This window comes from Diceros bicornis, chromosome 33 (genome assembly GCF_020826845.1).
Source record: "Diceros bicornis minor isolate mBicDic1 chromosome 33, mDicBic1.mat.cur, whole genome shotgun sequence".
Classification (NCBI taxonomy): Eukaryota; Metazoa; Chordata; class Mammalia; order Perissodactyla; family Rhinocerotidae; genus Diceros; species Diceros bicornis.
The window spans coordinates 14,634,209-14,648,579 of NC_080772.1; the positions used below are offsets into that span (position 1 = coordinate 14,634,209).

General features: G+C 37.8%; 1 protein-coding gene across 3 annotated transcripts in view; it reads right to left on the minus strand.

Annotated features, from left to right (window-relative positions):
* ASPH (aspartate beta-hydroxylase) overlaps positions 1-14,371 on the minus strand; it is a 216,116-nt gene that overhangs the window by 125,178 nt on the left and 76,567 nt on the right. Inside the window, exons 7-13 of one of the 3 annotated variants that reach the window (XM_058528762.1) lie at positions 13,579-13,611; positions 12,536-12,592; positions 11,988-12,038; positions 11,254-11,286; positions 7,884-7,922; positions 7,464-7,499; positions 3,101-3,145 (exon numbers count right to left, since the gene is read on the minus strand). In XM_058528762.1, the coding sequence (XP_058384745.1) occupies positions 3,101-3,145; positions 7,464-7,499; positions 7,884-7,922; positions 11,254-11,286; positions 11,988-12,038; positions 12,536-12,592; positions 13,579-13,611 (294 nt within the window). The remainder of the gene's footprint in view (positions 1-3,100; positions 3,146-7,463; positions 7,500-7,883; positions 7,923-11,253; positions 11,287-11,987; positions 12,039-12,535; positions 12,593-13,578; positions 13,612-14,371) is intronic. The other 2 variants (XM_058528763.1, XM_058528764.1) reach the window with 2 other exon arrangements.

The following is a 14,371-nucleotide window of genomic DNA, read 5'->3' on the forward strand; positions in this document are numbered from 1 at the left end:
TCTTCCTCAGCAAAAAGAGGAGGCTTGGCAATGGATGTTAGCTCATGGCTAATCTTCCTCACAAAAAAAAAAAACAAAGATTGACTTCTAATATCAGAATGATCAATTCTTAGGATTGATCTTTTACATCCTTGCCAAGCGTCCACTGCCAAAACACTTATACATTTACAAATATAAACAAAAGATGGCAAAATTTAAACCACTGGACAACTTATTTTTCTATAATGAGTCATAATTAATCTTCAACATTCTGAGTCTTAACTGAAGTATTAACGTATATTAAGAGAAAGATGCCAAAGAGTACGATACCCTAGTTTTATCACATACAAACAGCTCCCAAACTCATCAGCTCTTAGACATCATTTATTTAACATCCTCGAGAGCACAAGCAGCTGAAATGTGGACTCTGGAGCCAGGATGCAAGGATCAGCAAGTACTTTGCCTTGCTGTGTCTCAGTTTTCTCATCTTAACAGCATATCTATTTCTTGGGCTATTGGAAATAAAATTAGTTAATTCATGTAATATACCTAGAAGAGCACCTACATGATGCTGAATAAACGTTAGCACTCCCTGTCCCGTGTGTGTGGCTGGATACAATGGTAGATTGACAGTTCCTACCCATGGGATTATCACACCGATAAATATACTATTATTAACTTTAATAAGCAATATAAAGACTGTATAACCTAGTCTTAGAATGATCAGGGAAGGCAAAATAATTGTCAATTAGATTCTGAGAGCCAGGAAAAAGTGAGCTAATATCCAGTATTTTGCAGAGGTCGTCAATTTGAGTTTTCCACTAAAAACAGAATTTTCAGGATTGAAAGGTAGTAAGAAGACAGGCCCCACAATTAGTGTGTTTGCAGTTTCTGCAAGCACAACACAATTAAACACGACTACAAAAGCAATAAGCTTAATGTACAAAAAGATCATGAATACAGATTTATGAACATTATTCTTTTGTAAGATTGAATACTAAAAAAAATGTAATAAAAAGTAAGACTAAGAAGATAATAGGAAAAAGCAAATCAAGTGCAATCATTAAAAATAACTATCGCTAACTCTCGGCCTTACATTCTCTTTTAGCAAGGTCAAACTACAAGCATGCAGTGGGTCAATCAAATTTTTATGATACCAAATTACAGGTTATAACTTCCTGAGCAGGTCTTTCAGAATTTAGCTTCTCTCGCTCCACCTCAAAGATCAGGCTCATTAATTACTAAACAATAACAGCCACAGCCACCATTTACTGGGAGCTTTTTATGTGCCAGGAAGTATGTATATTAATCAAATTTTCATTTTTATGTGCTTCAGTCATTAAATACCTCATCTAAAATAGCATCTTATTCCAGCACTCTAGCCACCTAGCATTTTATATTTATGTTCCAAGGAAATTCTTGGGCTTAGTTTATAAAACATGGAAAGAAAAGCACAGAACTTTTTGGCCAGAAAATAATATTACCTTTCACACCTTCACTAAAATTATATCAATATCTAAAAAGATGAACTATAACTAGAAAAAACTCAATACTGTAGACACTCATTATTTTTAGGTATACTTATAAAACAATTTTCTTTAAAGGAATGGATAGTAATCAAAATGCTCATTCAGTAACCTGCTCTGCCTCCTCAAGATAAAAACAAGGTACTCCGTGAAGCATCGCCCAACGATAAAGAGGAAACTACAAAAGTAGGACAGAAACATCAATTTTCCTTGCCCTGTGCATCTTTCCTAAACACAAAATATACATTCACGCCCAACAATCATCATGTAAAAGATGGATTTCTCCACGGATCTCTTTTCTCATTCATACTATAATACCAACAATTCAGTTCTCTTAAGTATTTGTACATATCATCATAAATGTACATGGTGTGACAACTATCAAAACCTAAAACATCCTGGGGCCGGCCCGGTGGCATAGTGGTTAAGTTCACACGCTCCGCTTAGGCGGCCCAGGGTTCACAGGTTCGGATCCCAGGCACAGAACTATGCATCACTTATCAAGCCATGCTGTGGCAGGCACCCCACATATAAAGTAGAGGAAGACGGGCACAGATGGTAGCCCAGGGCCAATCTTCCTCGGCAAAAAAAAAAAAAAAAAAAAAAAAACCCTAAAACATCCCAATCATAAAAAAGCAAAGGTGAGCTGAGGTATAACTAAAAATATTCTTTGCTTAAAAAGTTATATTGTTCCTTAAAATTGAGTATTCAATAAATTTTGGCGGCTCAATTATTTCTACCAAAATCAATAACAGTAATGCATACCATTGCTACAAAATTCATATTAAGCATAATGTGAAAAATGAGTAAAAATTGAACCAATAAATGACCCAAAAAGAAAAAAATGGAAATAAAACACAAAAACAAGAAGAAATACACTTGGGAAAGAGATATTGGAAAATTGTCTCTTAATAAAACATTTTTCCCCCACTATGAGAATAGGAGGTTTATGTTATCTTCTGATTGCTGGTATAGTTAATATCATCTCTAAAATGCATTTGAAAGCACCACTTCCATTCTTTAAATTCACTGATGATGATAAGGGACGTGTGGGGAAGGTAGGGAAAGTAGAGACATGGGTTCAACACAGTGGGCTGAAGGGAAAGACTGGGGAGTACGGAGAAGTCCCAGGCAGCCTGCATTGCCAGGGGGCACTCATGATGCTCTCAAGGAAGATGGGGTATGGGGAGGAGGAGGAGGAATGTCACAAATTTATGCACTGTTAAACTTCATCTCAAGGCAATTCTGATTCCATATTCTCCATCAAATAGCTTGTCAGTCAAAAAAAGGAGGAAAAAATCCCCTAATTTCTACTATTACTGCCATCTATAATGGCAAAAATCATATGGTACTTTGATCATTAATACTCCACAAATTCTGCTCAACAAATATGTACTAGACTGAGTCTGACGTGTATTTTCCATTACTTTGGCTCATCTGATCAAAACAGAAAATTTTCTTTTTAAATTTAGGTATAATTAATTCTTCTCAGGATTTTTACTCTTCATAGATTTACTTCATACAGCTAGTACGAATATCGATAGCGTATTAAATTAAACAAAAAAGGAAAAAGCAATACATCTAACAAAACATACCTGGTGGTATCTCCTGTTGTTCTTCTGCAGGGGGCGCACGTACTTCTAAAATAAATGATAAAGTTACAATCCATTACATACTGCTGACCAGTATTTAAAACACAGATTGCTTGCATTTAAGTTATGGTGATTATTTTTACAGACTTTTTTGGGATTCAATTGCAATTATCATAAAAGTATTAGGTTTTTACACCATCACAACAAAGAAGAATGAGCTATAACTTCATAACATGTTGTATATTTCTCAACTGTTCTGCACTATCGGCTTTATAACACAATCTGCCTAATGACTAACCTCAAAACTCACTGTTCAGCAAAGGAGAAAGGAACAAACTCAGGCTTTCACAATTTTGCATCAGACTTGATAAGAAAATTGAGGAAAGACATTTACAGCATCTTGTTTCTTCTTTACAAGTTTTTACTTCATAACCCTAGTTTTAACGTGAATGAAACAACAACGAAATTAAATTGAAATAGAATCTTAAAAATAAATCATTATCCTTAAAGTTGTCATTGAAAAATAATATTCCAGATGACATATTATAAGACTAGCCAAAAACATGGATATGAATTTTTAACGTCTTGTCTTTTTCCCTGGCTGCTTCAACCCACTTACAACTAAAGAGACTGTAGATCTCACCACCCAATGGTGTAATGATATACTGATCTGGTCTGCTCTATAAAATTACATCACATATTAATATCTTCACACCTAACAGCTCATTTGACATTACCTTAATCTAGAGATAAGATTATATCAGCTTTCCTTTTGCTCCTTAAGATTTCTAACAGGCTTTGGTCAAAAGAAAAAAAAAATATTTCCCCCCCCCAAACCCCAGTAGATAGTTGCATGTCATAGTTGCACATCCTTCTAGTTGCTGTATGTGGGACGCGGCCTCAGCATGGCCGGAGAAGCGGTGTGTCAGTGTGCGCCCGGGATCCGAACACGGGTTGCCAGTAGCGGAGCGCACACACTTAACCGCTAAGCCACAGTGCCGGCCCAAAAGAAAAAAATTTTAATAGCATTTTCTAAAACTGAAAATATTTATGCAGCTATTTTAATCATTTTTCTCCTTGCATTAATTTGTTTCTAATTATAAGAATGATACATGCTCAAAACATAAGATTTAGAAATATTTACATAAGAGTAAAAAGGAAACAGAAAAATCTCATACATATTCCCACTGATCAATGTTAGTATTCTGGTGTATTTCCTTCTTTTGGTGCCAGTACTAGCTGGCTGTGTTGTGACTGGCTTGTTAGTGGTTTGCCTATTTATTTGGTTCTCAATAATTTACAGACGTATTAGCACTTTCCCAATTTTACCAATATTTTTCTCAGAATTTCCTTTACTTTTGTCATTTTAGGTACATGTGAAAAAACTGTGTACATCATAAAGTATTAATCGCTTCTGTTGTTATTTCCACCATTGATGTCATACTAAGAAAGCCTTTATTATTATTGCAATATTAAAATTAAATTTTCATCTGATTTTATTCTGAAAAAATGTATATTTAAAAAACTTATCTGAAAATTATTTTGGCAATGATGTAACAAGAGGATTTTTAAAAGGAAATAGCCAATTAATTATATCAGCACAACCTGAAAGAGCTGTCTATTGATATAGCTTACTTTTTCTTACTCCAGGACTTTTTAAACCCACCTCAGTATGGTTTTCACTCCCATCAACTTACTCAAATAGCTTTTGCTGGGATCACCAACCATCTCCACATTGCCAAATGCAACTGACACTTTCAGTCTTGAAATTCCAATGGCAGTAGCATGGAACATATTCCCTCCTTCCTTCTGCTCTTTCACATTCTGCCCCCCCGGTTTTCCTCAAGCCTCACTGGTTCTTCATGTTCCACCAAACCTCACAACGTTGGGGTCCTCAGAACGCAGTCCTGGGACTGCTTGTCTACTCTCTGCACTCATCTCCAAAACGATCTTATCTGTTTCCATGGAGTTAACACCATATTCATGATGATGGCTTCCAAATGTTTATACCCATCTCAGATCTCACTTGTCTAGTTCAGAGTGGCATATCCAACTCCCTACTTGATACCTCCACCTTGCTGTATCACAAAATTTCCAAACTGAAAATATTTAATATGGAGTGTTTGATTTTTTCCCTAAACCAGTTTCTTCTAGCATTCCAGTTTTCTTCTCAGCAAATGGCCCCATCATCCAATAGTTATTCACACCAAACCAAAGGCCCCCTTTATTCAGAAAGTTCCATCAGTTGTAATTCTAAAATATATCTCAAGTTCAAAACTTTCCCCTCCACTTTCACCGCCATGATCTTACTCGAGGCCACCAGGATCATTTCCCTGGATTAGTACACAATAATTTTCTAACAGAGTGGACCCTGCTTCCATCCGTGCTCCATTCAATCTATTCTCTAACTAGGAGTGAAAGTAATTCTTTGAAACATAAATCAGATTACACAATCTTTCACTTCAGTATTTCCATGGATTCTCACTATATTTAGAATATAATCCAACTTCCATACTAGGTCCTCCAAGGCCCAAACTGATCTATCTCCTGTCTCTTTATTGCTTAAGCCAATTCAAGTTCAGTTTTCTGTTACCTGCAATAGAAAGTAACCTTACTGACACAGATGAGGAAGAACAGAAGGGTTTAAACATAGGATTGATATAGTCAGATCTGTACTTCTGAACAGAATATCCTAATGGCATTGTGAAAGATGGATTTGAAAGGGACAAGTATGGAGTTAAGATGACTAGATGGAAGGCTACTGCCATTGTCCAGGAAGATGACAAGAGGCTGAACTAGATCACTAGAGCTACAAAGAAAAGACTGGATGTGAGAAAGGTTCAGGTAGACTAGTCAACAGGACTCAGCATTAGCTATGGAGACAGAGGGAAAGGAGCACTCGATGATAACTTCCACATTTCTGGTTTGGGAATCCAAGCATATATTGATGCAACCAGCCAAGATAAGGGAAGCGGGGAAAGAGAAGGTTGGCAAGCATGGGAAGATGATGAGTCCCCTCTCACTGTCTACTCGGGTGCTGCAGAAGCACAGAAACTGCAGGTTGGGCTGATGGTGCCCAGTCCAGACCCCCACCGTCCACCAGAAGGAATTCCCTGAGCAGTCTCTGCCATGTCCTCTATTGGCTTATTAAAATGCCTGAAAAGTCTTAGGGAAAAAACTGCATTTCTAATATAAGAAAGGCAGGGCCAAGTTGCATACTGTGATGTTTAGTTCTCTTACACAAAATAATATATGTGGGGTGGGTTGGATGAAGTTCTTCCTAGGGATTTTGGGTTTCCATTTTCTGATTCTAACTGAATGAAAAAACAGAGGCAGCCACATTCTTCACAGAGAACTGAGTAAAGGTAGGAGAAAATCTGAACTCAATCCAGCCTGCTACGTGGAGATGAACCTGCTTGTACACAGTGGTCCCACAGCACCCATGCAGGGGTCTCTCCCAGCAGCTAAGTGCACAACAAGGGCAATTTTAGTGTCCCCCATTCCCTCCACCCCTCTCTCTCTGCTCCCATTACGACTGTACTATTATCTATTCTGCCTAATAAAGCTCAAAAGAAGTAACATTTAGTCTGAAAACTGACAGTTGCTCATAAATGAATTCTAAGAGTAATTCTATGAGCAAAATTCCCCATTACATGTTCCCTGTGGCAACCCACTGCTGTTAAAGCACGGGGACCCCAGAGTCGACTGCAGGCCCCAAGCCTGGGTTGAATAACAGCTTAGTCACTTCTAGCCGGTAACGTGGGGCCAGCCCCTTGACTCCACGTCAGTTTCAGTTCTTCATTTGTAAAATAAGTACAATGATATTTGCCCTACCTCCTCTTCAGTGTCTTCTGTGAGCAACACCTGAAATCACATATGTGAAAGAACTCTGCAAACTGTTAAGAACTATATTAACCTAAGTTGTGTCAAAGTGCCACTGTGTAATATATGCCACAATTTTTATGTTTCAGAAACCACCCCTTCGCTTTCAAAATTTTTTCCCAGCTGAATAAACAACATAAAGGACCCAGTGTTCAACCCATCTCTGCCCATGGCTAACTCCTCACAAGATCACCTTCTCTTATTTAGTGTAGCCCTCCTCACTTTAACCAGTTATTTTCTATTACACTATTCTGTTTCTATCTCTGTCAGTGCACTTTTCATAATCTGTAATTACTTTATCATCTGTTTGGCCACTAGAATGCCAGCCCTGGAAACAGGAATTACACCTGCCTCATTCACTCTCGTCCTCCCAGCCCCTGAGCACTGCATAGGTAGCAAAGACTAAGTGCTAAATCAATATTGTCGAAAAAATGAACATAATTTTAATATGAAAAGTAAACCTATCTCTATAAAATTAACTTACCTTCTAAAATTATGTTTGAATCTTCTACAGCAGTATCTAAAAAAAAGTAAACACATCTTACATTAACTCACCTCCACTAGGTCCTTAAATTAACTTATAGCCACTCAGAGACCTAAATGTGGCTCTTTTCAGGCTGAGGATTTTCACAGAGAGACTCATAAGTATTTATACTAGAATATCAACTTTAATTTCTAAATTATATTCAAAGAATACATTAATAGGCAGAGATCATCCTTGTTGACATAAATCTTGCATCATAAATAGGAAATAAATATATTGACAATATCCAATTACTTCCTTGGTGACTTGAAAATGTCTTGTATTTCTTACTGCATCTATGTTTGTTCCACAAGTTACACGAGTTTTAACAAATACAGGTGGCTGACTTGCAGGAAACGGCTGCTTAGAGAAAAAGCTTACCTGAACTTTCTATCCCTTCGTTTTCCGATGGCTCGTATACTATAAAATACACACAAGAAATAATCCTTTAACACTGCATAACTCACAATATAACACAACATTGGCTGTAGGAGTCAGGAGCAGAGAGAATGTCTAATTTATCCTTGAACTTCTAGGGCTTAGTCACTGGAGAAAGGCAGGCTACAGAGCAGGGTGGGGAAGAGTTTGGTCTGGAGTGAAACAGGCCCAGATTCAAATCCCACCTCAGGCACTTTTTAGCCACGGAGATGGGCAGTTACATACGCTTCCTTCCTGTAAAATGGGGAAAATTAAAGTTCCTCCCCAATCACTTGTTACCAGGATCCAACAACTTGTTTACTCTCAGGTGGCATGAATTTCCTTTCTTCATTTTCTTGACATCTGCGGTGGATGTTCTGAGTTACCCGAGGCTCCACCCTGCTTATCCCTCTGGATCTAGATTTTCACCAGGCAACCTAGATTTCTCCTTTGCTTAGGGAACAATTTTCAAATCTTTTGCCTAGGGGCAAACACCCCTGCTGCCAGCCCCTTAGAATGAGGGCTCAGCTGGCAGGCCCTTAATTCAGTACCCTAACCACAGCCCACCACCCATTTCTCCTCTCATTTGCTTGTACAGAGCTTACTGCTTCTCTGCTCTGCTGCTAGGGCTCTGGTCTCTGCTACAGTTGTCTCATGCCCAGGTGGGTCGCAGCTTTCTTAGTCAACCTGATTCTTGCTTTTCCATCTTCCAAAATGCCTCAAATTTTCTGACACACGAGGAGCACACTTTCTAATTTTCCCAGCATGGTTATAAATTTATTCTTTTTATTCATTTAACAAAGAAAAATTTTGGAGCACCTACTATCTTTCAGATATCAATCTCAGTGCTGCGCATCTGGAAGATGAAGACGCAGGGAATGTTTGCTCACTCTGTCACCCTGAACTGAGTCAGCATTTGAATGTGCTCAAGTCTCCACCAACTAAAAAAAAAGAAGCCCTTTCTGGAAGCTGCTTCCCCTTGCCCTCTCTTTTCCTCCATTTCACAATCTAATTTCTTCAAAGAGTCATTTACATTCTCATCTCACTTCCTCTCCTCAACCCACTCCAATCTGCCCTGGGGCCCTGACCACGTCAGGCTGAGAAGGCTCCGGTGAGCCCACCAATGAGCCCCTCACTGAGTCTAATGCACACTTTCAGCCCTTACCCTATTAAATCTCCTAGTAGCGCCTTCTTTTTCAAACACTATTGCCCTGGGACTTCAATGGGACCATATACTCTTTTTTTGTGTGTGTGTGAGAAAGATCAGCCCTGAGCTAACATCCATGCTAATCATCCTCTTTGTGCTGAGGAAGACTGGCCCTGGGCTAACATCTGTGCCCATCATCTTCCTCTTTATATGGGACGCTGCCACAGTGTGGCCTGACAAGCAGTGCCTTGGTGTGCGCCGGGGATCTGAACCCGGGCCACCAGCAGCGGAGCGCGCGCCGCGCACTTAACCATTACGCCACTGGGCCGGCCCCCATATACTCTTTTTATTCTTCCGTTTCTACTTCTCAATCTTCTTTATCACTTCATCCTCATCTTACCAAATGCTGGCTTTCAGCCAAGTCCAGCCATAGAAACTCCTCTCTACCCTCTCTGTCCTCTTTCTTTAAGTGATCTCAGCCTTTGGCTCCAATCACCATGATGATTCTCAAACTCACAACCATGAATTAGACTTCTCCTCTGAGATCCAAACACTATCAATCAGCTTATTTGAGATCTCCCCTTGGGTGTCTCAACATGCACTATCACATGCAGACTGGACTCATGACCCCATCCTGCTTTCCAATCGTTCAAGTTTAATTTTAAAGTTCTCTAGATCTATTCTGCAAATTGCATTCCAAGCATGTTCTCTCCAGCATATTTAGAAAAACACTACAATGACTGGCAGAGACTAGAAAACTATCTCAAATCCCACTTCTATAAGCAACTTTTAACTCCCAAATGTCTATTTTACCCTTCAAATTCAAAATTGAAAATAAAATCTGAATGAAATCATAGTGGCCAAGTTCTTTAATTTCTTATAAAAAACATTAGTTCCTAAAGATACAATCCAAGATTCAGGATTCTTCCAATGGTGTCATTCCCATCCCATTAGAAATAGCCACTGTGGGGGCCAGCCCCATGGCCTAGTGGTTAAGTTCAGTACACTCCACTTTGGCGGCCCAGGTTCAGTTCCTGGGTGTGGACCTACACCACTCATCAGCGGCCATGCTGTGGCGGTGACCCACATACAAAATAGAGGAAGACGTTAGCTCAGAGCGAATCTTCCTCAAGCAACAAGAGAAAGATTGGTGACAGATGTTAGCTCAGGACGAATCTTCCTCAGCAAAAAAGAAATGGCCACTGTGGACGGTGATCTTGGTAGGGTCTCACATCTTAAATACACACGCTTAATAAATAAGCATAACAAGTCTACACATAGCCATTCCTAATTTTCTTCAATGAGATTCACCAACTATTATGAGACTACAAATTTCTTGAAAGTAGGGACTCTCTATTATCCATATTTGAATACCAAGCGCTAAAACCACCTAGCACATAGAAAGTCCTCTATATTTGACTCAGTCACTACACATTTCTTCCTCCTCCTCGCTTCACACACAAAGTTATACTCAATTGACTTCTTTCCTTCTACAGAGTCATCTTTGAAGATATTGGAATGAAAAGGGTACACTTATTGGCTCTATCATTTCTTAGTCATATAAACTTATGCAAATTATTTACATTCTCTGAACCTTATTTCTCTCATCTGGGAAGTAAGGAAAATATAATCTATTTAATGGAGTTTAATAAAACAGTAGAGAAGTGCATTCTAAAAGAAACTATGACTGCCTAAATTTGAATCTGCTGCTACTCATGCCACGAATTTGCCAGAATTATTTTCTCCATGCTGCCTTTAAACCTGGAATGAATTCTTCTGTACCTTTCTCCATACTGGCCAATCAGTCATCTTTATTCAAGAGTGGTATTAATTTATAGAAGCAGCTGGAGCAGTTAAACTCTGACTAAAGTAGTTTTTCAAGCACAAGACATATTTTAGTCAAAAGAGAGCTATGACTATAAAATAATGAGATAAATTCTCTTGAATAATTTTTAACTGCTTCCTAAGGCAACTTGTAAAGAGTTTAAGAAATTATTTAGGCAATGGTAGAACCACTGGAATAGGTAAACACTCTCCCCAAGTAAATTCTTTGAAATCTATCATTCACTGGGACGTTTTAAGTTATGGTGTTTGTAGCTTAAGACATCATTCTCCATACTTTACAGTCAAACTATGAGTAGATTTTAAAACAAACAGAGGGCTTAAGGGTAAGAAGCATTTTCAAACCTTGTTCATCATAGTCTTGGTGTGTTACATCATCTGCAAAAAAGAGAATAAAACCAAAATAAATATTGAACGATCATTCTGTGTAATTGCTTACCTAAAAAACAACACTCTGAAATACAGAATTCTATTCTTTTAAATATTAATGTCTGCAGTTAGTGATAAATGACTCTGCCCAAAAGTAACTAGAGGAAAGGGCAGGTAAATTATTTTCATAAAAATTCCTCAAACTGGCATAAAAAAAGATATGCAAAAGGAGCATTAGGAATAAATATCCTGTTTTGTTGTGGAGCCGGTGGTAGATGAGGTGAAAGATGAAAGCTTGATATTTTCTAATTTTGTTAGGCAAAGTCTTATATTAGGTGTTAAAATTACTTCTTTGAGGGGCCAGTCCAATGGCATAGTGGTCAAGTTCACGTGCCCTGCTTTTGCGGCCCAGGGTTCACAGGTTCAGATCCCGGGCAGGGACCTATGCACCACTCATCAACCCATGCTGTGGCAGGCATCCCACATATAAAGTAGAGGAAGATGGGCATGGATGTTAGCCCAGGGCCAATCTTCCTCAGCGAAAAGAGGCGGGTTGGCAACAGATGTTAGCTCCGGGCTAATCTTCCTCGCTTCCCCCCAAAAAAAATTACTTCTTTGACTCCATTGAAAGAAAAATCACCATGTTAAGCACAGCATTGCAACTGTGAAGTCTTAAGTAATGTTTAAAATCTAATGAATATGTTCACTAATACCTGCATCATGGAACATTCTTTCATCGTCTACTACTGGTTCAATGGAATCTAAAAAGAAAAAATATACACCTTTGCCAAACATGAAAAAAACAAACACATTACTAGACACCATTCTAAAACAGTTATAAATTAATTCTAATCTTCACAATCACGTAAGATAGATATTATCCTTATCATTTAATAAAATCTAAGCCAAATAAAGTTCTATAATTTGCGAAGTCACAAAGATAGGAACTAGCAAAACTAGGATATACACCTAGTCTGACTCCACTACATACAACGCCTCATTAATTTCCAAATATTCTTTCCAGTATCCTATCTATGAAGACCAAGGTCCCAACCTGTGGTTTGAAAGACAAATCTCCTTTTTTCCTCATTTCTTCATGTAATATTAAACTACATTCAGAAATTTCTATAAATATCTGGGCAACTAAAAATGATTATGAGTATTATAAAGAGTACTCTGTGTTGAATCAGATCGAATCATTAACTCTGGGTTGAAACGGCCTTGGCCACTGCCTCAAACAGAAACACATATCACAAACCTGGATTTTCCTGTTCATATATCATCTCTTCCATATCCTGATTATAGGCTGGTGAAGCTAAAAATTAGAAAATAATTAGGAAATTATAAATATGTTTCAAATTAGAAGGATTACACTTGATATTTAAGACAGGAAAAGAACAATTTTTAGTGATGATAGAAATGTAAAATCAAATTATAATGATGTTCAAACTTTCATTCACTCGTGGAACAAATAGGCACTAACTGTGCTAAATGCCAAATACAATGATGAATAAGACAGTCTTCATCATCAGTGGGTTTATAATTGAACCACAAAATCGTGGAGCTATATTCACATTTAGCTTATGTGAATTCAACTATACTCAGCAAAACAAAAATGAGACAGAGAGAACAGTGCAGGTGAGCCCTCCTGCCATCCATTCAGCGGTACCTGCCACTGAGTGAGCCTGAGTGAAGACATGCACATCCCAGACTCTCACTTGGCCTCAATACCAGACTACTCCCAGACTGCAACATACTTCTAGTGCTTACAGATACATATGGTTGAAACGATACAGGGCCTAAATGCCAGCCAACAATATTACGTGGTCCTCAAGCACAGAAAGAAGGATCCATTCCAACACTGGAAGAAAAACTGGCAAACAACTCAGGCTTACTGAAAGATGATGTGTTCATCTCCAGTGTGGCTATACCTTCTGGAGACACATGACATGTGACAATACACAATTCTGACCTTTCACTGACTTTGTAATTTAAGACTACAAAACATGCAATTCTACTATATCTTTTGACCTAGTAATTCCACTACTGGAATTTGTCCTCAGGAAGTAGACTTCAAAGGCACAAAAGCTATATTCACAAAGACAGATATATACATATATATGACACAATATAGTAAATATAACTTAATTATTAGATGTATATTATATAGGATATTAGATATACTATAAAACAGATTACTATTAATAATTATAGATAACGTTATCTCTCTCTCTCTCATGATGCTCTTTTATAGGAAAAGAATCATTCTAATTAAAACACAGTATTAAATTAAAATCTCACCTGTCTCTTCTACATGGTTACTATCTTCAGTTTCTGAAAAAAATAACATTAAATCAGTATTACTACTTTCATAAAATGGTATGTACATATACTGTGTATGTATATTCTGAATCTATGCTTAATGTTGATTTTATTTTGAAAGCAAATAACTATTAAAACAAAACATGAAAATAGCAATTAAATGTCTGCTAGACACTCTATCTTTCACTAGAACTACACTTAGAAATGTCTCAATGTTCTCTTATTTAATCCACTCAACAACCCCACAAGATTGACACACACCTTAACTTGGGCAAAAGAGACAGATGATTTACACAGAGTAACACAGTGACAAAGGTTGGACCCAGGAAACGGGCTCATTTCTGGTCTACTTCGCATTCCACTAAGTTGTTTTATTTTCTAGAGCAAGAGAACCTCGTCTATACGTGGGAACACAAAGGAAGAACAGGGAGACTTTCCAAGTGTGGGGAGCTGGAAGGTAAATGTGTTGATAATTTAACCCACATACCCCTAATCGCAAGCTGCTGCCACTGTATGATCCTCTCCACTCGTGTAACCCTTGTTAATTTTATTCAACAGCTATATGAAGTGTAAATATTTTTAATTTCTGAAGACTTTTAATAAGTAACTTTTAAGTTCAAAGTGAATCTATAGCCCAATTAAATAAAATTAGGTTTTTCAATTTATGAACTTTTTAGAAATGCTTCTTCCTACCCTCGATCTCTAACTCCTAACCTCAAAAATATAAAATTCTTATGATTCGGATTATTTGAGCTTCTTAACTGAAATCTGT